General features: G+C 35.5%; 1 protein-coding gene across 1 annotated transcript in view; it reads right to left on the bottom strand.

Annotated features, from left to right (window-relative positions):
* Positions 1-24,789, bottom strand: part of LOC148646414 (CUB and sushi domain-containing protein 1-like) — a 611,078-nt gene that overhangs the window by 135,327 nt on the left and 450,962 nt on the right. Inside the window, exons 11-12 of the mRNA XM_088609709.1 lie at positions 10,470-10,573; positions 9,288-9,400 (exon numbers count right to left, since the gene is read on the bottom strand). Coding sequence (XP_088465835.1) covers positions 9,288-9,400; positions 10,470-10,573 — 217 coding nt within the window. The remainder of the gene's footprint in view (positions 1-9,287; positions 9,401-10,469; positions 10,574-24,789) is intronic.

The following is a 24,789-nucleotide window of genomic DNA, read 5'->3' on the forward strand; positions in this document are numbered from 1 at the left end:
ATCTGTTTGGAATACACTGAAAAATTAAATGCCCTGATATACAGTATGAGAGAGCTAACATTTTGATATTAAGTTTGTTGAGTCTAACATTTTCATCCTTTTGAGTAACATGAAATAACATAACTTGTGAACCCTGCCTGATCTTGCTTTGAACTAACTGACAGAATTGCAGTTTTGCCCAGTCATAACCCAGGTCAGCCTAACCTAATATTTCTCTCCTACCGAGATCAGCTCTAATGAAGATTGTAAACCAAGTGTGTTCTGAAATTGTATTTTTATTGAGATAATTCAAATAAGTAAATTCATGTAGAGCAATGAGCTGTAAACCAGCAGGAGTTTTTGCTTTATGTTCCCTTGAAACTTGAAGAAATTCTGAAAAAAAAATGTGTTCAGTTCAAGTGCAGGTTTGGATAATTGTTACTTCTTTTGAAAGGATCAGCAGCTAATACACTTCACCACGGCCGTTTCTCTGATGAAAATATTGCCAAATCATCCGATGTCTTGCTGATCTATCACATTTTGTTTGTCAAAGCGTTCCCTTGTCAAGTTACATTTTGATTCTACTTACTCTGAAGTACTTTTCGATATGTAGCAGGTATTCTGGTCCTATGAGAGGGCTGAATGCAATGTCATCGCCCATGTCCTGATGCACCCCATTGGTTTTCATGTATCTGATATTGTACTGTGCAGAGCAACCAATGAAACTGATGAAAGGGCTCTTCCTAATTACTGTTAAAATACTACATCTGTTCAGTGTTGCACACTATACTAATTCCAAAGATACACTCACTTTAAGCCAGTTTCTCAGAACAAAATAAGTTTGATTGATTTCTGTACTTAAAAAAATGTTAACACACAAAGCTTTGTATTTCAAAGAATGTAAACAAAACCCAAAGCAGCAAAATGAGATTTTGACCGTATATTTTCTCTTTCCAAGAGAAAAGCACCTTAAAAACATTCACTGCTCCTCATTCATAAAATGTGTATGGCCATGTCAAGTCACTGGGGCATTCTTTCTGAGGTAGAAAACAACACACAAAAAAGCTGAGTATCTTTCAGCGTGCAATGTAACTATGTGTCTATGATTAGTTCAAATGTTTTTTGTATTTATAAGATTAAGATTTTTTCTTCTTCAAAAAAAGATAGTAAACTTAATGCCTTCTAAAAATTTAATGACCACATTTCATTATATTCTACCCTGCAGTGAGAGATCACTAGCTTTTGATCATAAAGACAAGAGAAGAACTGAGGGTTGATATTGTATTGCTCTATTTTTTTCCACTTACAGTAGATGTCTTACCTTCAATGTATCTGTTAATTGCTGGACAGGGCCTGTATTGAAAAATATATATAATATATATGCAAGAGAGTTCTGCAGCTGTTTTTATTATGAGGGACAAGGTTTGTGTAAATGTCATTGGAAGTTTAATGCCATTCACAGGTTAACTTCAGAAACAAAAGCTTTGATAGAAAAACCAACAATCTGATATTCACAAGAGAAACACTGAGCACATGCTAAGAATACAGTACATTTACCTTGAATTCCTCTCTTTCAGCCATGATGTATTAAGACTAGGTTCACACATGAATTTTAAAGTTATACTTTCTTTTTTTTTCTGATAAGCGAGACTTTAGGTAGCAAGTAAAACAATTTATAAATAAAAATACTAGTAGTTCTTTGTCAACTATGTCTAGACAACATAGTGTGACAGGCCCCCAAAACAGTGCTACTATAAATAAACTGCCCCTGAAACCAACAGGTTCATTAGATCCTAACTCTTACAAAACTACATCAAATGTTACCTGATGCCCACAGAACTCTTAAGAGCTCCTTCAATGAAAACGAATGGTTTTAAAGTAGGAAAACACACTTCCAGAAAATCTGCTGAACTAAAAATACAGATGATTTTAAACTAACCTCTTTTTTACCCATAAAAATGTCAAAATGTTTGTTCAGTGTGACAGGTTTTTCTGTGAGATTTGATTGGAAAGATTCAAAGTACCGGTAAAAATTTGTTTTTAGCCTAAACTACTGTATATGCGAAAATACTGCCAGTACTACGACCTTTGTCATTCAGAGAAAGTGCCAACTAAGGCATTACTCATTCAAACAATTCATTTACTATGTTTTCTGTATGTCCTCGGATTCTTTTTATGTTTCTTGAATTCAGTGTAGCTGTATTTTATTGTTCCTTAGAATGGTAAAGTATGGTTATTATAAATCATCTGGTTAGTGCTTCAACAACATCCTGTTTGAATCACTAAAACTAAAATATGGCTGGAATACTCACAGTTTAAATCACAATGCAACAACATTTTATTTTTATACAGCTTTGGGGTGGTCATATTGGAAAAGCAAAAACCGCACGATGGAACTCAACCTTAGAGGATTCATACACCCATCTCACATTCTCACGATACCTATAACACATTCTGTGCATTTTGCTTTGGTATTTCACAATTCTATTTAAAAATGTTATTTTATTGGATGTTGCTAAGGTTTCAAAGTTATTTATTGTGTATATAAAGAGTACTTTATTCCATGTTAAACTTCAGCAATCGACAGAGTTCACTTTGAGTGTGATGCTTGCCTGTTAGCATTTCAAGCAGTGCAAATCCTGCAACTGATTTATTACTTTACTCTGGGCACAGAGACGAGTAATATTCTTTATCCGTGAATAATATCATCATAATGTGTATGTGACATCCAACATATGTAGAAAATGGTAGATCAATTTATCTGCACAACAACCTGCACAAGCAGAAAAAAACAAGCCAGTTGCAATCTGGCTAGAACACAGCACCCATCATTATCAAGGATACTGTTACACTGAAATTGTAATCCATTGAAAGGCAGCATGCAGTAGTTTCTCATTTTCCCTTGAAAAGTATCACATTTGACCAGTGCTGCTGGTGACTGGGACTGGGTTCTGCAAGAAGGAACACAGTATATATAGGTTCCAGGACCAGCTGTCTGAGATGTGTGCTTTGGAAGTATTAGAAACGATGTAGTGGGAAAAAAACACTACCGATCGATTTACCTGAGGCTCTTGGCAGTCAAAACAGCAAATGGACATTCCTTAAATCACATCTGGACTCTTCTCCACCACTTCACACATCTCAGTACAACCTTTTCTAAAAGGCTTTCCTCCATCCAAAACTGAAACATTTAATCTGTTCGAAGCTGACTTAGTGTTCATATTAAAATATTGAAAGAGTAATAATTAACACATCTGTTGATTGATTCAGTAAATCTTAATAATTACTCAGAATGCGGTTATTTATTTCATTAATCATGTACATATATATTAGTTTTTAATTATGTCATAGTGTTGGACTTTACCACTCCCAAGACAAATCTGAGCTGACTTTAATGTTCAGAAGAAATTCAGGAACTAAGATGGACAATAATAATTTTAATCTTTTTTTTTCTTTGTGGTTTATGACAGAAAAATAATCAACCTACCTGTAATCCAGATCACATATTTCTGTCTTTGTGCTGATGGCACTGCTTAGTACTCTTACCTACTGTAGGACACAAATTTTAATAACATCTAGTGATGTGATAGACTGCCTTATATTTAAATACAAGCAGAGGCTTGGAAGGCCAGGACTGAATAGAGTTAATTATAATACAACAACCTCTTTGTTAGATTCGCAAGCTCCAGTGCTTCTGTCAGTGAGAAATCTTCAGGGAATGATTTTAGTACCTCACTTTCTAAAGGATATGGGTTGAGTAGCCTCTGGAGTTCATAGCTGCTGACCGTGTCAGCCATTAACAAAGTTCAAGAATCACTCAGGAATGCCTAAGTGTGGGGCTATTAGATTAGAACATCCTGATAGAAGATTCTTTTTGTTTGTTTTTTTAATGTTTTGACTGAAATTTTAATTTCAAGGGCACAGAATACACTTTTGAAATACGAAATATGGAATATCATGCCCACAAAATAATATCTTGAGCGCACCTAATGTTTGAGCAACAAATACTGTCTCAGTATAAACCTTGCTTTAGGCATGGTGGAAGGTGCCATAAAGCACTACGATTCGCCTTCAAAAAAATACTTCTGCAGACTAAAATTTTTTCAAAATGTTGTTACTGTGTTCACTTATAAGTCAATTCATTCCATTTTTATTTATGTAAAATGAAAAGAGAAATAAGTCATCATTAAATTACATTACTCTATGTATTATGATTTTAAAGATTATTGTGATTATTTAGTAACCTGTCTCCTGGTTACTGAAGATGAAAGTTTCCTTTCAACTTTGAGACCCGGGTATACCTAATCAAATGTGTGTAGTCGGTAATCCTGTTCACCGTAAATTAGTTAAAGACAAAAGAAATATTAGAAATCAGAGGTGGCCATTTGGATCATCTAGCTTATTTGGTGACAACCTACACTTACGTTATTTACATTCGGCTTGTGGGGTACTACTCAGTCATGTTACACTTCAGTAATTTTTAAGAATATTGTACTCTTTGGTTTTATACAATGTTTTACTGACATTGGTGTTAGTGGGGCCAGCAGGGGGCACTCACCCTGCGGTCCATGTGGGTCCTAATGCCCCAGTATGGTGACGGGGACACTATACTGTAAACAGGCGCCGTCCTTCGGATGAGACGTAACACCGAGGTCCTGACTCTCTGTGGTCATTAAAAATCCCAGGGCGTTTCTCGAAAAGAGTAGGGGTGTAACCCCGGTGTCCTGGCCAAATTTCCTGTTGGCCCTTACCAATCATGGCCTCCTGATAATCCCCATCGATGAATTGGCTACAATACTCTGCTCTCCTCCCCACTGAGAGCTGATGTGTGGTGAGCGTTCTGGCGCACTATGGCTGCCGTCGCATCATCCAGGTGGGGCTGCACACTGGTGGTGGTGGAGGGGAGTCCCCATTACCTGTAAAGCGCTTTGAGTGGAGTGTCCAGAAAAGAGCTATATAAGTGTAAGCAATTAATATTATGATTATACTGTAAAATGAAAAATACACATTTCTTATTATTAGGCAGACCTAAAGGTTGAGCTACAATAACTTTGCAACTGTGTAAGCTTACATGGTTTACTTTCAATCCAACAATGTGATTCACATGTTCATTGTGTACTTTATCAGTAACAAATGACATAGTGTACAGCCTTCAGTGTTCCTTCATTCATGCCTTCACATTCATTTTCTGCGTGTGGGATTGCAATTAGTGTTAAGCTTCTTTGTACGTTTTATAATAAATATGTATGGGACGATGCTCAATTTCAAGTTTTTTTTGTAATTGGAGTGTATGTATGAAAGATTTGAAATGTGCAATTTAAAATATTTTTATTGTGATGTTAATCTGTTCATGCAATAATAACGAGTGAGTCATCTTTTTATGCAAAATTTGTTTGCATGCATAGGATCAGAGTTTCCACATAGTGGGCACAATTCAATTGTTTGTGATTTAAGTAGAAACAAAGCCTTTCTGAGAATTTAATGCAGCAAAACCATTGCTAATTGTTAGAGAGGGTAAGAGCTAAAATGTAACTCTTTAGGATACTTTATCCTTTAACAAGCCTAACTTCTCCTGCAGCATGTCAGCTTGAAAAAGAGGGGAAAATTCTCTAGTGAGAATTGATAAAAAAAAATCATTTTTTATTACTACACACAACAGCTGAAGTTAAAACTGCACATAACTTGATAACATAATAACCTTTAGCATTTGGTTGCCCGCAAAAAGGAATCCTACCCTCTTCCCCTGACAGGAGAAATTGTGTTCTTAAACCTTTTCATCATTGTTTTCATGCTTTCCTCTTATTTCCCTGTAATGCTACGAACAGCAATAATTTTTTATATATAAAACATAGAAATATCATATAAACCTCTAATTTCTTAGAGTTTTCCCCATAGTCTTTTTTCTCATATTTACATCACTGGTTGTTTAGTAGTCTAGCATTTAGCCATGTTCAATGTGTTGCTAGACTGCTTTGCTGTGTTTGTCTCTTATGTGTTCCAATCCTCTGTCTGGGTGGACAGCACCATGTGGCTGTGTTATTTCACGTGATGAGGCCACACACAGGATGCCCGTTTTGTCCCGGTACTCGGTCAGGTCCTGACTGGCGGATTACTGGGGTTTTATAAAACCACCCATGCTTCACGCAAAGGAAGGGGTGAAAGGGAAGAGCAGGCAGCAAGGCTTCACCCAACAAAAGGACACTGACCCCATTCACATTCCCAGCTTTGCACGGAGATAGAAAACTCCTTCCTTCATTTTGAGTAGACGTGCATGTACAGCACCATTCTTGAGGGGAAACCTAAAATCACACTAATGTCAATGCAGACTCCTGTTGTGCAATCTCAACAGATCTGCACAACAAGCAGGTGGAGCAGAGCTCATCTGTTCATCAGATACAGATGAAACCCCATAAGGTGAAAATTCAAGGAAATTAGATGCACTATAGGACACCTTAGATGTTAAGAAAAGAAATGCATTGAACTGTGAGAAATCCGTATTAATCAGGGGAATCAGAATGCAGTGAACATCAGTTTCTTTCCGATGAATGAAAAGTTTAATTAGAAGTTTAATGAAATTAAGCTACGAAAAAGCTGTTTTGCTTCTTGAAGATGTCTATTTCTGAATTAATTTCTTGCTCAGACACCATCTTAAAAACAAATTACCAGTTGAATATAAAACAGCTTTGTCATTTATGTTGCTGAGACCTCTGGTGTGACTGGAAACTCATTTTAAGTATAAGAATAACATTCATATTACATTAGTTAAACGTGGATTTCCCCTTCATTTGCCTTGACACAACAATAATTCTTATTATACAATAAAAATTCAATTTCTATTTGAGCCAATGTATTATACTGTACCTGGGACTTATTATTACCAGATTCACATTTGATCCTATCTTTCCTTACCTATGTGACGTAAAGTGTATGTAATACCATAAGAGAAATATGTTCCTTCAACACTGATTCTCTTTAAATTCCATAAGTAAAGAACTCAGACTGTTGCTGTAACTACAGCAGGTGCTCCACAGAATATAAGGTGCAAGTGGAGATGAAATATTCGTACAGCAGTGTAGACTGAGAACTAAGTTATTCTGCTGCTCCTGCTGATAAAAGAGACAGGATTGTAAATGAAAAATCAAAGTGGTTTTGAAAATATTCCTTTCAGGGCTTTAGGAACCCAAGGTTTGTATTTAAAAAAAAAATAAATGGATTTCCTCCAACTGTCTTTCTTCTTTCATTATCAGTTCTATATTTTTTGGCTTATTAACAATGACAGGTTTATAACTTAGGCTGAATTTACCCGTGAGTGTCCTTATTAATTTATAGCATGATGAACAACCACCAATTTATTACGTATTTTCAGGAATCTTGGCTGCTTGCTTTACTGATGCCCCTGTATTCCATCTCTGTTTCACTCGCTTCAAAAATCTTGTGTTTACCATTTTTATTTTGACATTCCTTTAAAAGAAAACTCTAAACATTAAAGGTGGGAAACGGAGACCCTTTTAACATCGTCGTAATTATAATGCATGCCATGCTTTCAATATTGTGAGATTTAACATTTTCATTCTGTTAGTGGTGTCGAAAGTTCATGTTTTGGTAAACATTAAAAGTAATTCCGTGTTTTAAAAAAAACACTTTAGATTCTTTTCATTTCACCTTATTGTTTTTCAGATTTATTCACTCCAAAATTGTTAATCAGCCCAGCTTGTCACTGCAACCTCGTTCCCACATGGGCTGAATGAGGACCTGTTTGCACATAATTACATATTTAATCACTGATTCTAGAGTATTTTTAGTTTTTTTATCTAAAGATTGTTTGCAGAGAGATCTGATGGATATCTGTTAATTTTTAAAAGCTATGCCAAAGTTTTCAATCGTCTTTCACTGTGTTTCCATTCCAAGATGCTTAAAACTAAAAGAAACTAATTTCTTGTTATAAATCTTTAATATATCCTATAAAATTATCAGTAGGGTAAGATAGTAAAGATCACTTCCAATGTAGAGTATATCGAAAGCGTTTTTCATGACGTCTATGCAAATCACAGTGCCCAACCCAGGACACTATGCTGACCTTAAACATAATGAAAAAGTAATACTAGTCAATAAAACCAAAGAGAAACACATAAAGATACGACCATAAAGAGTAAATTAAAAACATATGGTTGAGAACCACAAGCAATAAGCCCACCTCTGCTCTATCAACTCTATTTGTCCCGGAGTTGCACCTAATAAAGTTGTAAACAAAATTATATCTATTTCATTGTTATGAATCATGGGAATCATGAGCTTGCCAGCACTGCAGATTTAAACCAGCAAACAGATGACTTATTAGTACAAGTTCATTGTTATTCATCACTTAGAAAGAATGAGTATAACCATCTGATGTCTGGAACGGATTAACAGTTACGCTGTTGAAGCACATTCTGCCTATTAGTGTTTATTGATGCAGATGCTTAAGCATAACACTCTCAAAACTTGCTTCAAGCATTTAAATAACCTCTCCAACAGGAGCAAGGATTCTTCATTAAAACTGTACAAAACATAAAGATGATTTTAAAATAATTAACTACATTAAACTTAGAAATGCAGAACATTTAAAATGCTGAATATTTATAAATGCACATAGGGTCCTGAGCTAACTAAAGCAACTGTTTACACTATACAAAATAGCATTTTAAACACCTCTTAAATATAATTCACTCCATATTATGTGAGACCAGTATGAATTTCTTTATTGCACTGAATCCAAGCATACGATTTGATTAACATATAAATGTATGTATAGTATATGCAGTTTTAGTTATTATTACACCATAGCGTGTAGTAGTTCTAACTAAGACATTGATTGAATGTTCTTCTTAAGAGAGTTTTAAGAGTTTGGTGTCACAAAATTGAATATTTAAAATAAATTAACATCAATTATGAGCTTGCCACGTTTCCGTCACTTCTTATTTAAATGAATTTGAAGAAATTAAATCAATTGTATATAACGCAGATTATACTCATGATTTTAAGCTTCCATAAAAAAAAAAAGTTAAAATTGTATTAATATACAACATTTAAGTAAATGTTTTTTTTTCACTGCCAGGACAGAAAATGAAGCAATTTTTATCAACTCATAGGTGGAACAATTGATATAAAGGTATAGGCTGCTGAACATGAACATTTAAATAGCTAAAAATAAAGCAACAGGTAAATGATTTTCATTCTTCTTTATTTTTTGGTTCCAAGCTAATATACATCAATGTACGTCATACCCCAGACAACTGTTTTTTCCAGTTCAAAAGGACATCTGTACTAACCTTCATAGATCGCTTTAAACCCTTGAGAACCAATGCTGTCATCAGACTGGAGATGAAGCCACATCTGGTTGCTCATACTCACTATTAAGTCAGGCACACTCGTACCTGAGAGACTTGAGACAAAAATACAAAAATGAATAATAATAATAATAATAATAATAATAATTACTTACACTTATATAGCGCTTTTTCTGGACACTCCACTCAAAGCGCTTTACAGGTAATGGGGACTCCCCTCCACCACCACCAATGTGCAGCATCCACCTGGATGATGCGACGGCAGCCATAGTGCGCCAGAACGCTCACCACACATCAGCTATCAGTGGGGAGGAGAGCAGAGTAATGTAGCCAATTCATAGAGGGGGATTATTAGGAGGCCATGATTAGTAAGGGCCAATTGGAAATTTGGCCAGGACACCGGGGTTACACCCCTACTCTTTTCGAGAAGCGCCCTGGGATTTTTAATGACCACAGAGAGTCAGGACCTCGGTTTTACGTCTCATCCGAAGGACGGCGCCTGTTTACAGTATAGTGTCCCCGTCACTATACTGGGGCATTAGGACCCACATGGACCACAGGGTGAGCGCCCCCCACTGGCCCCACTAACACCTCTTCCAGCAGCAACCTTAGTTTTTCCCAGGAGGTCTCCCATCCAGGTACTGACCAGGCTCACACCTGCTTAGCTTCAGTGGGTTGCCAGTTGTGAGTTGCAGGGTGATATGGCTGAATACAACTTACACACTATATTATTCACTAAACAATAGATCAAATACTAATTAAGCCCAAAAATAATCTTCTTTTAGAGAAAGGGGGTCATTAAATTAGTCCGGTTTACATGATGAGCCATTATTGTATTCCTTCTGAACAATAAATCTGATTGTAAACATTAGTCAGTTGATGAAACTTCAATTACTGATATTTTTGAATAATATCAGATTACACTGAAGTGAATACTAATGTGCAGTGTGTTATGAAAGGCAGATTCTGCTTTCAAATTAAGTTGAATTTATAGTGAACTTCTTCTTATTACCCACACCTTTGAACACCGTTTTAAAAATCTCTTAAAAACCCACCATTTTAACAAAAAAGATGTGATGGCTCTCACATTAGAATTCATGAAACCTTTTGAGACTGAACATTGATATCAAATTGACTGCCGTGGATTATTTAGAGGGTACTTACACATAGAGCACTCTGCGAGCATCTCCGATTTTCCCACCATCTCCCACAGTTAAGGTATCATAGCCTCTCTCAAGATCAAATTCTTCAAAAGCCAGTTTGATGACCTGTTAAAAACATATGCATTCTTTGATGAGGCATAAGAGTACAGAATTAAATCAGTCAGGATGTCAAATAAAAATATGCAAATTTAAGAAAACTACAACCTTCTCCAAACATATCTTGTACCAGACACAAAAGCAGTACCAAATCGCATCAATACCAAACTCTTTGATTGATATTTCATTCAGTGGCATCAAGTAAAATAAAAATAATTATATATTATTCTAAGTATATTCTAAAATCTAAAATGAATTTAAATAAATAATTCCATGCAGGATAGAGCTAATAAAACTGTTGATTTGCATTAAGAAGGCTTTAATAGGAAATAAGCCATGTAAAACACAGTATATTTAAAGGCAGATTTCACTTTCACATATCAGTGGCAGATACAATGCAAATCTTGCAAAAACATTGACTAGAATATTTGCTCCTACAGGGCTCTAGGCTAACTTTAATTAAAAGTCAAGCTAAAAAGATGGATGAGCACAAAAAGTGTTCTAAAAGTTTGAAATGAATTGTTAATCATCTCCTAAAATACTGTACTTTTGCATTGTAAACTTTTTGTTTCAACAAAATTATACTATTCAACATTTTAAAAAATATTTTTTTTAAAATATTTTCAGAGTTACATTGCTATCAGAGTGGGATCAATAATAACACGTCTTTACAGTTCTGACTGACAGCTGCCAGAAGGGTGAATTGGACTGGCAGGGCATGCCGAACTCTAGGAGACAGCAGAAGTTGGCCACTAGTATCTAGATTTATGTGCCAGTGAGCAGATGGTGGAGGTAACCACAGAAGAGCCCCTACCATCAATAGAGTAACTCCTGAGCCAGGTCACCATGGTTAAGAAATCCAGGCAAGATATCTGCCTGAGTGCATTCAATGGGACTGAACCCTTGGAAACCGTCTGGATCCAGTTTGAACCCCTGGTACTCGAGTGTCGTTTGGTAAGAATGGAGCTTCTTATGCAGTGTGACCAGGGGCTGGCCAATCGGGGGAGACGCAAGAATGAACATCTGAGGTGATTTGCAGCACATGAGCAGCGTTTCACCAAGAAAAGTCAGGCTTTGAGGGTAGCAGAAGCAAAGCAGTAACTTGTAGTGAGAACATTCCTACAGTTACTGGCCTGTCTTGATCTTTCTCAGCAAGTTGCCTTGTTAAAGTTCACCTGTTTGGATCAAGCCCTGGAGAAAGCCCTCTTAGAAAAGGCTGTCATTTCTGAGGATGGAGCCATAGGGTGCAGGCTGCAGTGGCACAAGAGGAGGCAGCAGATTGAGTAGATCTTCCAGGTCTGAGGTCGGTTTGGTCATTTGGTCATATAATCACTACATGTTCCATTTTCATTGGGAGTGAGGGGTTTATTGTTTTATAGTTGAATTAAAAAGGTGACCAAATGTCTTTAGATTGTCTAGCCACACATGCACGTGAATTGAAATCCAGTGCTGAACAAGTATAATTGTACATGCAGGTAGATTAATTGGCATCAGTAAAACTTGTCCCTAGTTTATGTGTGTCCTGTGATGGACTAATGTCCTGGTCAGGGTATGTCCTGCCTTTCCCACAATGCTTCCTGGGATAGACTGCATGCCACCATGACCCTGATCTGAATAAGTGGTTATTGAAAGTGATGATCGGGAACAAAAGTAACAGAATTCAATTTACAAATTTGGAACATGATGGAAACATATTGGAATTGAGAACTTAACTTTTTACATGTTACGCTCAAAGTAAAACTGACTTTTGTATTGTTATTTTGTAAATTTCTATTTCTTAGGTTTATTATATAAGTATGCATCAAACATAGGAATATTAGAAATTTTGCAGATACGAGGAAGCCATTTGGTCCATCTAGAGTAGCTTTAAATTCACATCCACATCACTATTGATCTCTCCTTTTGAAACATTTATTTTGATTTAAATGAAAATACTCAGCAAGGTTCTACTGTGGTATGTAGAAACATGAAATACTCTTTATCTGAAATAGATTGTAGAATGCAAGAAAAAAGTAGCACTGTAAGACATAAGTACACAGAAGTAGGAATATTTATTTCATTTGACACAAAAGAAAAAAGTCAGCAGTTAAAAGAAAATTGAATTTCACTAGAAACCGCTAGGAGAGAAGTAATAAAGCTTAATTAGGATGGTCCCATTATCAACTTCCTCACATTTTCTTAATTGGGTCATTATGGAGTCATTACCTTCATCTGCTAATTTTTTTTACATGCTATGCCCAGGGACAATTGTCTCTGCAGGTATAAATGACCAAGTTCGAGGGCAGAGAAAAAACGTTGATTGTTCCTTTTAGGATCAGTGACCCCAACTGCTTTGGCCTGCATCTCCAAATATGTAGTAACTTACAAGTCAAAGAGGAATACTGTACCTTTTTGTTGGTTTCAACAGAATGAGACTCAATACGAAAGCATAATTAATCCACCTGAATTAGGCACTATTGAAGGTGGATTTGTACAGCCTAACACACCTGTGCATAGAATAAAATAAGCTCAGATTTACAGAGAGATCATTTGCCATTAGTTATCTTATCATGCCTGACAAGTCTGAATTTGACTTGTCAGCTCAAATATAGGCCTGTGATTAGCATTTGAAGCAGTTTAGAAAGATTTTTTAAGAAGTACTGTATGCTGTTATGTTGAACAAATAAATCAAAATAATTGTTTGAGAACTTGGAAAACATTAACCTGGGCATAATGAAGAAAATTGTTATGAAACATAGTCACATGTTTAAACAATTTGATTTCTGTATTCCTAGCTGCCAACAAGAATGATTAGAAACTTGTTGTAAATATTGATGAAATTACTGACTTTCAAATAGGTAATTCTTCAGTAAAATGTCAAGAGCCTTTTATTTACAAAATTGCATTATGGACCTTCTACAGCTAGTGTAGTAATGGTAAGGGATAATTAAATCAAGAATGATCCCTGGACCAATGGTTTCTACACTCATTTCTTATACAAATACTGTATAAATATGAATGTCTTCAGTTAAATGACCAGCAAGTTCTCAAATACTGAGGAAAATTAGGGTGTATGTATATATATATAATTTTTTTCATGTTAAATTTTATTCAGCTAAGTATACACAAAACATCCACTGGTTTTCAATAATGATATCATTCAATAATGATATTATTCACAGTGAACTGGCACCTAACACAACAAGCACAGGGCGTTGGGCAAGTCAACGCCCAGGATGAGACACCAGTCCTTTGCAGGGCACATCCACTCACTCAGACATGGGGGCTTTTTAAAAGTACCAGTTACCTGGACTGTATGTCTTTGTATCAGTCGATACATCAGACAGGAGGGATCGGTTAGACTGAAACTCAGGTCACTAAACATGTGAAGCAACAGCCCTACCCACTGTGCAAACTATATAAACACTCTATAAACTATATAAAAGTCAAAATGAAGACTTGATCATCTCAACCACTCCGATTTGAAGTATAGATGGCATTATATAACTATAATACTATGGGACATGGACACAACAATAACATCATCATAAAATATAAAAATAAGCAAAATTTGATTTGATTCAATTTGATGACAAATACAGGGCCTACAGAAACGGTAAGCTTGATATTTTGAATTTTTGAAAATATTTTGATATTCCGGTGTTTGTACTGCATTTGAAAATGTATGTGAAGTTGAGAAGAGTGCAGAATAAGTCAATCGACTGCTGTGGAGAAAAGCAATAAAACGTGAAAGAGCCAAATGATAAAAAGAAGAAGATGCTACTTGGCTTGCGTGATAGTTTAGTGGAAAGACAAGTATATAAGTACAGGCTCCACAATGCAGTCAACCGTTAAAACAAAAATATTCTAAACATTTGTTTATATTTAATGAACATGAAAACATAAAAGTTCAGTTCATAATACTACAAATGCTAACTGCAGTGCATGGTGTTTGCCCTTGGCTTTGGTTAAATGGTCCTGCTTTCAGTTTGGGTCATTGTACTGTTGCAGCCGTTACTTATCACCCAATGGTTTGTAATGACTGTTGTGCGGTGCTTTTGTGTCGTGTTGTGTTGTAATGAATGCTGACATTTTCACAAAGGTACGGGAATCTTGCAGTACTGCCATACATATTTCAAGCACCCTCTGGCAAAGCAATTGACATTTGTAGTTCTCATTTACCTGCTTTTGGACACAAAGGTTGTAGACACACACTCTTACACATATACCCTGTGCTGAATGATAGTTTCCATTTTAGGAGTGGACATATAAAGTATTTGTCCTCCCGTCATTTGCACACCGTACTCATGTATTCAGTACAAAATCAATTTAGTCGAATAAAGCTGACTAACTAGGTAATGATTTATTTTTAAAAGGCATATTAACTTAAGTACCGCAGCCCTCAGCAGGAAAAGCGGAGTGAAAATGGATGGGGGGATATTAACTTAAGTGGTTTAGCTTGAATATGGAAAACAAAACAGGATGCACACACTATCCAATTCTTTGAAAGGTCAATAAAAGTTTGAACAGTCTGTTTCTGTTTCTCACTGTCACTTAATCTTGTGGACAGCCTGTTGGAAGGCAGAACAGAGCTTCACAGTACAAGAATGCTGAATGAAGATTAGGTGCCTCCAGCAAAGGCTGGAATATGCAGCTGAAGTGTTAGAATATTCTGCTGGGAAAAATGTTGACAAATAAGTATTATTCATTAAACAGAGCAACTTTGTGGTAAGCTGGATTGCGGCCACAGCCAAAATAATTTCTCATTCATGTGATGAAGACGAATATGTGACATGGCACACAGCAAACTGGCATATCTCACTGCAGTAGCTCTTTTCCATTGTGGCCTACAAACAAACAAATTGAACGGGTTTTTTACCTGCTTTAGTTAAACAGTTATATGTAAAAAGACACTAATAAGGTTATGTTGTTGTCAGTCTTGGCCACTCATTAATTTAAAGATTGTCAGTTTGATCAGTTTCATATTTTATATTTGCAGTAAACATGCATTCAAGTATTGTATTCGTGTGTCACAGCTGAGCTACATAGCACTGGCCTTGATATAAATTAAACAAAATATACATGACTAATTATGCCATCTAAATTCCAAAATGCTTTGCTTCCTATTTTCTCATTACCACTCCTAACCGTGTGAGAAATTAGGCTAAAGCACTCATAAAACCAATTGCAGATTTCGTTTTCATTCTAAAACCCACCCTTTCTTCCTTCCAATGGGCCAAACATTAAGTTTAATAATACAAAATTATCCTAGTTACAGAGGCACAGCCTGAACGTTGGTACTCAAAATGAGGTGCAGAGACTGTTAAAGCCAAGGAATAAATTAGCAATTAAATACTGACCTGTCATTTATGATTATAATATAAAATGGAAAGCCTATCATTTCTCAACAGTGACATTACAATATGTGTGTCCCTAGCACTATTTTTCTTTAAGCAGCCAGTAATGATTTGAAAATGAACCTTTCTGACAGGCTCATCTGAGTGGAGTTAAATAATAATAGACAGACATGCATTAGCCTACCAAGTTTAAATTATCTTGACTGACACCGCCAGATTCTAAATCCTTTCCTCAAAGGCTTGGGAGGAATGACTGGCTGAGTACACAAAGAAATAATCACATGCAGATGCGAATGGTTTTAGCAATGGTGTGTTGAAAAGGGAGAGAGAGAGAGAGATGTTTAATAAATAGCCCAACACTGCAACTAAGCTCACCACTTCAGAAATTAAAAAAATATATATATTTTAAAGTATTTTTTGGAAGAACGTTTACCTAGAAGATATGAAGCCTTAATTATAATCAAATGTGAGATGCCCCCACAGTCCAAAGAAAATTAACACACATATTAATAATGTTGGGGTTTACGTGGACAAGTCATGACTTACATTTCTGTCTGTTTTGCTCAGCCAGTTCAGGAAATGCAGTTATTTTTTAGGAAGAGAAACAACACATGCTAATGCAAATGACCTGATTAATATTAATATAAAGGGTGAGGGGCAATATTTAAATATTTGTGGCTGAAATGATCATAGTTTAGTAGTTGTAGTAGTTGTAAAGAGAAATGTATTTCCTTTTCTGTATGCCTACACTTAACTGATATTTTAAAACTACTGAATGTGTGCTTCTCCCACCTTGCAGTTGCACATCACACTATGTTCTTAAGTATTTGAGCACAAATTACCGAATATGTGTAACACAAAATCAGTGACGCCAATCGTATTACATAACGCAATATTTTTCCCATCCAACTTACCAAAAAGCCCTTTCATTGTGCACAGGGAAAAGGGTAATAAGTACAATTCACTTTAATATAAATGCCCTTTGGGAGAATGTTGTTCAAATGAATCTAATCTATCAGAAATAGTCTTTTGATTAAAGATGTTTTTCCTGATAAATTTAACTTTTTCTTTCTCCTTGCTACTTATTAGCTAAGAGTAGGACATTTTGACAGACGATCATTGATCATCAAATGTTCAATTTCCATTCTACTTCATAACTGAAATCAGAGAAAATTACATTTAAAAATGAGGTATGTATATAAACATAAAAATAAATAAACCCTGGCTATTACATGCTATATTTTGACTCTAATCGAAAAATGTGCTGGCCCTACATGTAATTTATTATTTTCCTAAAGGAAAAGTAGACAACAGAGGAAAAATGATTTTATTCCAGTATTGTCTTTGGTATGGCTAACGATAGGGGAATAAAAGGAATTTTAATTATGGGGACTGGCTTGTGGTTAAATCTCATGACACTCGAGCACTCTTCCTTTTTTGCTTCATATTGTATATTTAAGTAATGTTCTAGTGTTAGATTGTGGATTTTAAATTGTGCAGTTGAACACAAATATTCTCTTTTTGCCAGAGAAATGCATATGATCAGCATATGGAACATCACAGAGGCCTTACTGTGGACGTGCTTTTTAGTATACCACGCAGACCTCAGGGATGTTTAGTAAGCTGCTGCTAAAATATTAATGTATACTTTTTCGTAATCATCTTTTCTTCACCTTGCATGCATGCATGAAAATATCAGCTCCTATTAAAGTTAAAAAAAACTGCAAAACGTTTTTAGAGATGAAAGCCTACTAAATAGCACACCGTTGATGAGCTTTTGTTAAAGGGAAATCTGAAACAGCAATCCTTTTTCAGAAGAAGGTTTTTTGGGTGTCATTTTAGAAGAAGAGACTAAAAATAACCTTCACAAATCACCTTGTCACAGGCACACACAGGACCTATACAGAACACGTCATAACAAGGAAAACATCGACAGTGACCTGTTTCTGGACTAAACGCATATACACATCTACTGCTACATCTGTTCTCTTTCTTTTTCTTTTTCCCGTTTACAACCACTTTTGTGCAATATATGCCAAGGACCTGTGCAATACATTTACATCTATATTTATATCTATATCTATATTACATCTATATTTATATTCATATGTGTGATACGTTTTTCTGTGTACTGTTCTGTTCTAGTTTGCTCTTGTGTGTCCGGACTGTGAGTAACTCTTGTATTGTATGTATTGTACTATTATTATATAATTCGTTACACTGTGGCTGTGTTGTGTGTGTTAAGCTGCTGTTGCACTGCAATTTCCCTCACGGGATCAATAAAGTATCTATCTATCTAAAAGACCTCTTATAATCCATGGAAACACAATTATAACTTGACAGTATACTGTATAGTGGACATTGTTTTCTCAGTGGGATTCTGTATTACAGTGTATTTTACAGACTCTTAATGATTGCCTGGCAGCATCAACATTTTGGGGGTTTGCTTTTTTAAGATGATGTAAGATGATGATGATGATGTAAAAAAGATAAAAAATTAAATTAAAGCAACTATTAAAAGCCACTATTCAGTAAATATTGCTAAATATGGTATACTGCATGTACTGTATATACCGTAACAGGGATCTATAACCCAGGTCCCGGAGATCTCCAATTCAGCAGGTTATGTATGGCAACAGGAAATTACCTCTTTCTAAAGATATGGAACAATTTCATTCAATCAATTTAACAGGTCATTTATTAGACTAAGTCATTTGTAGATCAATTAGGACTGAAATCTAAGTACACATCAACCCTCAAGGACCTTCAATGAACAGATTGCTTGATTCATCAATACCTTGTGGGTGTTTACAAACTTTAAAAATTGGTGACCTGTAAGACTACCTGGACTGGGACTCACCAGTAATCAATAGCAGTAATTTCACATACGTTCTGGTGTTTCCACATAAAATTCAAGTTTATTACTCTTATAGGTAAAAACAGAAAACATTGGCAGTTAAGACAATATTTCAGGGCACAGGCATATGCAAGTGGCATTTTGGAGCTAGACTGTGTTTCTATTCTGCATTCCCCAGATTTTCTGAGTTTTAGTTTTGGCTTTAGCTGGTTTCATGTTAATGTATGCGATACTAGTACTACCGTATTGTCAGTTTCCCCTTTCTCTGCCCTACAGCACCATTAACTCTTGCTGTCTGAAGACAGATTACATTTCTGGCTTTCAGATATAAAGGCGCTTGTACTACAAAAGAGCAGCAGCCTCCAGCTACAGACTTTTCAAACCATGTCCTGAAATATTACCCAAGTAACGTGAAGATGGAAAAGCAAATCATGGCTTGGATTTGGGGCGGGGTGCCTCAGAGCTTATAAGCTGAGTGTCACTGTGTAATACTGCATATATCCAACTGTACACTCAATCCTAGTCTAAAACATTTTTCCCGGCTCTGCTCTTTAATGTACAGTAGATGTCAAATGCTATTCTGTAAAACGTATTTTAATCTATGTGCCCCTTACAATTTTAAAATATTCTATAATATTTTAAATCATCTATCTATGTCGTTCAGTCAGTGAATTTCAAGCTGAGATTCAACCATGAAGACCAAAAAACTTTCAAAACAACTGAAGGATAAAGTTATGGAAAGGCATAGATCAGGAGAAGACTTCCAGGTGAGCGTCCCCTATTGGCCCCTGCTAATGTCTCTTCCAGCAGCAACCGAGTTTTCTTCCCAGGAGGTCTCCCTTCCAGGTGTTGACCAGGCTCATGCCTGCTGGGCTTCAGTGGGTTACCAGTTGTGAGCTGCAGGGTGATAAAGCTGCTGGGATGTATTAAAAAAATCTACATCTTTTTTGTAGTGGTGATTTAATAGCTTAAAGGCCACTAATATAAATTCTAAGAGCTTCTGTAACTTGTTGCAGTTGATAGTAATCTCACTACAGCAGCCTCATACTGACGAAAATGTGAGACTTCACCTGGTATTACACCAAAGCCAGCTTCAACATAATCTGTTTGTTTTTCAGCATGGTAAAGCTTGCCCCCCACACCGCAAAGGTCACCCAAAACTTGCATGTCAGTCTAATATTCCTGCCACACCATCACTCTTGTATCTCCATATCGTAATCCAAATAAGCACCTGTAGACTGAATAGGATAGATGTGATTGCTCCAGCCACTCACTGCCAATTAACATTGTTTAATACGTTTGTTTAACAGGTGGAATAATGGCATACCTCTGTGCTGCATGTGTAATGTCTCAGTCTATGCTGTGCTGTTTGCAGCTTCTGTATGTGATAATGGCAGACATACAAGGTAATATACTGTACGTAACTCATCAAAATGTGTAGTGAATCAGTGGTTGTAATTTCAATGTATTGCAGCACAATAATGATTAAAAAATGATAAGCTGTTTATAATGATTGAGCATTTGGGTACTGAAGAACACTTCTTAATAGCTAATAGCTAATGTGAACAGTGAGCATTTAGTTTAGACAGGGGTTATCAGTAATTGTAGCTTCAAATATATTGCTTTGGATACTGTATTGGAACCTTACCATTAAATATGCATAGTTTAATAAAAAAAATTCATAACCTAAATGTGTTAACAGTGAATAAGATTATTTTATGTTTGGTGCCAAGCTTCCATTTGTTTTAACAGTAAGGTAGGTAATAAATAAAAAGGAATATAAAAGAATTTTCTGTTCTACTTAAATCTACTAAAATCTAATACTTTTATCAATATTAAATCTCCCTCCTTCATATTTCCCATATAAAGTCTATCACTCCATATTCTCAACATGCATAGTCAACTTCAGGTTTGATACGAAAACTATAAAATAAGAACATGCAGTATATGCCTACAGCTCACGTTTCTGCAGACCTATAGCAATGAAATATATTTAGCATTTAGGACCACCCACACTTCATGAATAGAAAAAAAAGAAACAAAATTATTGGCATTACAAATGTCAGTATGACTTGCTGAAAATCAAAAACATTTCTAGACAATGCAAGAGAAATGCCTGATGTACTAAATGACAATTTCATATGGATGATCACTAAAGAAGTCAACAGTATGCCTGAGGTGGCAGTAGGTTCTGGAGGAAGGTTAGATCTTAATCTTTCCAATTTCCACTTATCTGCGTACAGTATATACGTCTTGCACCCCAAAGCCTCCCCATCTACACTCTTGCAGCAAACTCCTCAGAATATTTGGGGGGTGGGGGTTGGGCAGCTTATCCTTCAGTGAGGCAAGCCACACCAAACACTTTATACGAATAGAAAGACAATAGAAAGACAATTTTCATTTTAATTAATTTTGTATGAATATTTGTACACTTTTGTAGGAATATTTGCATGCCAAATGCATGTCAGAATATGTAGTAATGCGCACCTTACATGGTGAATCCTTATGTATGTAAACTGTTACTATAAAACATTTTCATGTGATGAACCAGAGCTGAGAAACAGCAAACAAAGAAATACAAATGTTCTGAATAATTCTGAAGCTATGCTCAATATTTAATGTGGTGAATATAACATGAAGCACACTAAGCCCTGGTAAACAAAGTTTATGGGTCAGGGCAGTCAGCCTCTTTGAAGATGAATATTCATCCAATTAGAAGGAAATTATATCCCTCAGGCCCAACAGGGAAAAGAGGCTTTGGCTGCAAAATGTGTTTCACTGGTAACAATGGCTACAAAACACAAAGCATATTGTACACGACAACACCTTCTTCCATAATTCCCTCAAACTCTGAAAGCATAGGAAGAGTACCACACCATGGGCAAAAGGAGTAGCAGTCAGCACACTGTCCTGGGGGATCTGCTTCTTCTGTCTTAATAACATCTTCATATGGTTGCTGTTTTAGATACTTTTCTCCCCTTACACGTTTCATACAGTGCAAGTGTCAGATGTTAGTGTTGTAGAAAGGAAAGGCTTGATAGTAACACACAGCTAATGTAAAACAAAAAAAATAAATTGATTAAATAAGATGCTAAATAGGTTATTACTGTATTTGTATCTGTGCAATTTGAAATATGCAGTATTGCTTTGTACAGAAAGTGTTATGATTTTACATTAATGACCAAACTTTCACAGAAAGAAGGGAAAGCCTTTATATTACCTCTGACAACATCACAGGAAAAGTAGCTGAAATTTCAAATGTGCAGGGCACCTGTACTATACAGTACATTTTCGGCATTCGTACTCCTTAAGGAGATTATTTTTAAAATGCATTGCTGCGTGAATATGATGAAGACTGTTTGAAAGGTACAAATTACCCATTGATCTATTTTTTTGTACTCTTTATGAAAGTGCCATGCACTTCAAATGAGCCTTAGTACCAATCTGAAATGATTTTCATTTCACAGTGGAGAATTTGCATGAACCTCTTCCAACATTGGTATTACCACATTGTTATGCCCCAAAACATATGTTGACTGTTGGAAAATGCAGCTACTCGAGCATGTAAGATGCTGGGAAGGAATTCAAACTCCAGTCAGCATGCACTAGTAAACAGAATATTTCCTGTCAACCTGCTTATACATCATCTGTATGAATATACAATGAGGGTGTTCTCTAAAAACTGTATTAAAATTGACAGGAAATCTTGAGATTGAGCTGCTGAAGATTTGTGCCTGTACAGCAATGTGATTTACTTCACAAACGGGCCACAGTAACTTTATTATTTATTTAAAACAAAACTCTTTCTTTTACTAAGGTAAGAAGATGCTTTAATGGAATCTAAAGAGTTAAGTTTATAAATCAAGTACAAGTACTTGAGTGACTAAAAGAAAAATAGTCTAGCAAACACATTAAAAATGTAGAATATTGAAACTTGTACTTAAGCTGTAGTCTTTCACTAGCTAACTATTATAATTGAAATAAAAAATGTGACAGTATCGATCTTGTCCCTGGTGTCACAGTACAGATTTGATTTAATGTTTTAGAGGAGGTAGTATTTGTACTGTTATCAGGTGAAATTCGTCAGCTGCACGACATTCTTGTTTTTAAACCAAACAACCCATCTTCCATATTAATATGACACTAATACATCCGCAAGTAGTCAGCTGCCATTTCTCCTACTGTGGAAGTGAGAATCTCATGTCCTTCAGGTATTATTCTTATGGACCGTCTTGTCCAGCATTCTGTCTTAGACCTGCAGTAATTTATTTTTAAGAGATTCATTTCTTCCTAATATCACCTGCTGGAAAAAGAAAACAAACAGGAAAATTGTGTCCCTGCAAGACACATATTGCATGATGTTACTCATAAAAAAAGTGTAAATGTGAAATCAAAAAGTACCCAGGGCCCAAGCCATGACTTGTCATGGTGGTGGTGGGGAGGAAGGCAGCAAAATATATTCCTCTTGAAACATCATGCAAAGTAGAGTTAAATAATGTTGATATTTAGCAATCAAATAGCATTGATTATCATACAGATAGCATACAATATCTTGTTTCTTCCTGTTTTTCTTCTGTACATGTCAACATTTGCTGGGTAACAGCACACAAACTGTGTGCAAATATGAGCCTGTCATTTCTACTATTTGCTGTACAGATAACAGATATACTGACAGTGATAATACGACCAACAAATGTTGAAAAGTAGTTAATGCAGGTTGATGTATGAACATTAAATTTATATAAATGCCATAGTATGACATACTCAGACTTCCTCAGCCTCAAGCTTGTAGATGCACTTAAGTTAAAAATAATTTGACAAGAAACTGAACAAACACAGAGTTCTCACTATCATGAGCATATGAAAATAAACATCTCAAGCTTAATCTACACAGTCATTTTTAATGACAACCAAGTGAATGACTGTGTTAGAGTATTTCTATTTATTTTTCAACCTTATTTTATTTTTAAGAGTTTAATTCACTTTAACCACTAATGTAAATCAACTTTTATTAACTGCAATGAGTACCATGATGTTTACTGATGAAAAGTTAAAGTTGATTCTTTCAATTAATCTGTCAATTAAATATATAGCTTTTGCTCTGAGGAGGAGCTTTTGATTACAGAATGTACAATCAATACTCAGCATTATTGATGAAGATATTATTTGCTTGTGATATACTATAAGATTACTTCAATCTCTGCTTCATTCACACTTTGATAATTTTACAACACTGGTGACATAGTATGCAGTATGAGGTGGTGTTCATTATTATTCCTTCAACATGATTATTTTTAGAATCCTAATTAATTGAACATACATTTAGTAATAATAAAATAAATTATATAAGTAAATAATTAAAAATAAACAACAATCATAACAAAATATTCCTCAATAGATGTTTTGCAAATGAATCTGTATTGGATATATTCCAGGTCTTGAGATATTGGAGATTTAAAGAGACCAGAAAAATCTTGAACTCTTGCACTTCAGGATGCGAAGAGAGCAGCAACGAAATACCAGAAAACCTAAACAGAGCATAGAAATTAACTTAAGAAATTAAGAGAAATTTAAAAAATAGATCACAAAAATGTTGGTATCATGTAAGAATATTTAAGGGGTTACTCATTTCTCAATCATCATCATTATCATATAGCATTCAAAAATTGTCATGAAATAAAACACCTATTAGTGTTTTGCTGTAGAGAAAATGAATGTAGTTCTAAAAGTGGTATACGGTATACCCAATACTTTGTTCTTCAGAAATGAATCACACAATATGCATGAGATTATCTTGACAGTAAACACTTCTCTCTAAGTATTGTGGGATACTAGCAAATCCAATACAAAGGTGTGACAAAACCTGAAAGATTACATGCCCAGACATCCTTTTTTCCACAAATTATGAAGCGCAATCACACATCTCCTCAGTAATTACTTTTTCAATGACGCTCTTCAAGACAAAGAAAAATGTCCGCAGAAAAATAGATCACAATAGAATGTGTAACCTTGTCTAGTGACCTATAATAAAA

The sequence above is a fragment of the Lepisosteus platostomus genome, chromosome 17 (assembly GCF_059453375.1).
Source record: "Lepisosteus platostomus isolate fLepPlt1 chromosome 17, fLepPlt1.hap1, whole genome shotgun sequence".
Taxonomy (NCBI): domain Eukaryota; kingdom Metazoa; phylum Chordata; class Actinopteri; order Semionotiformes; family Lepisosteidae; genus Lepisosteus; species Lepisosteus platostomus.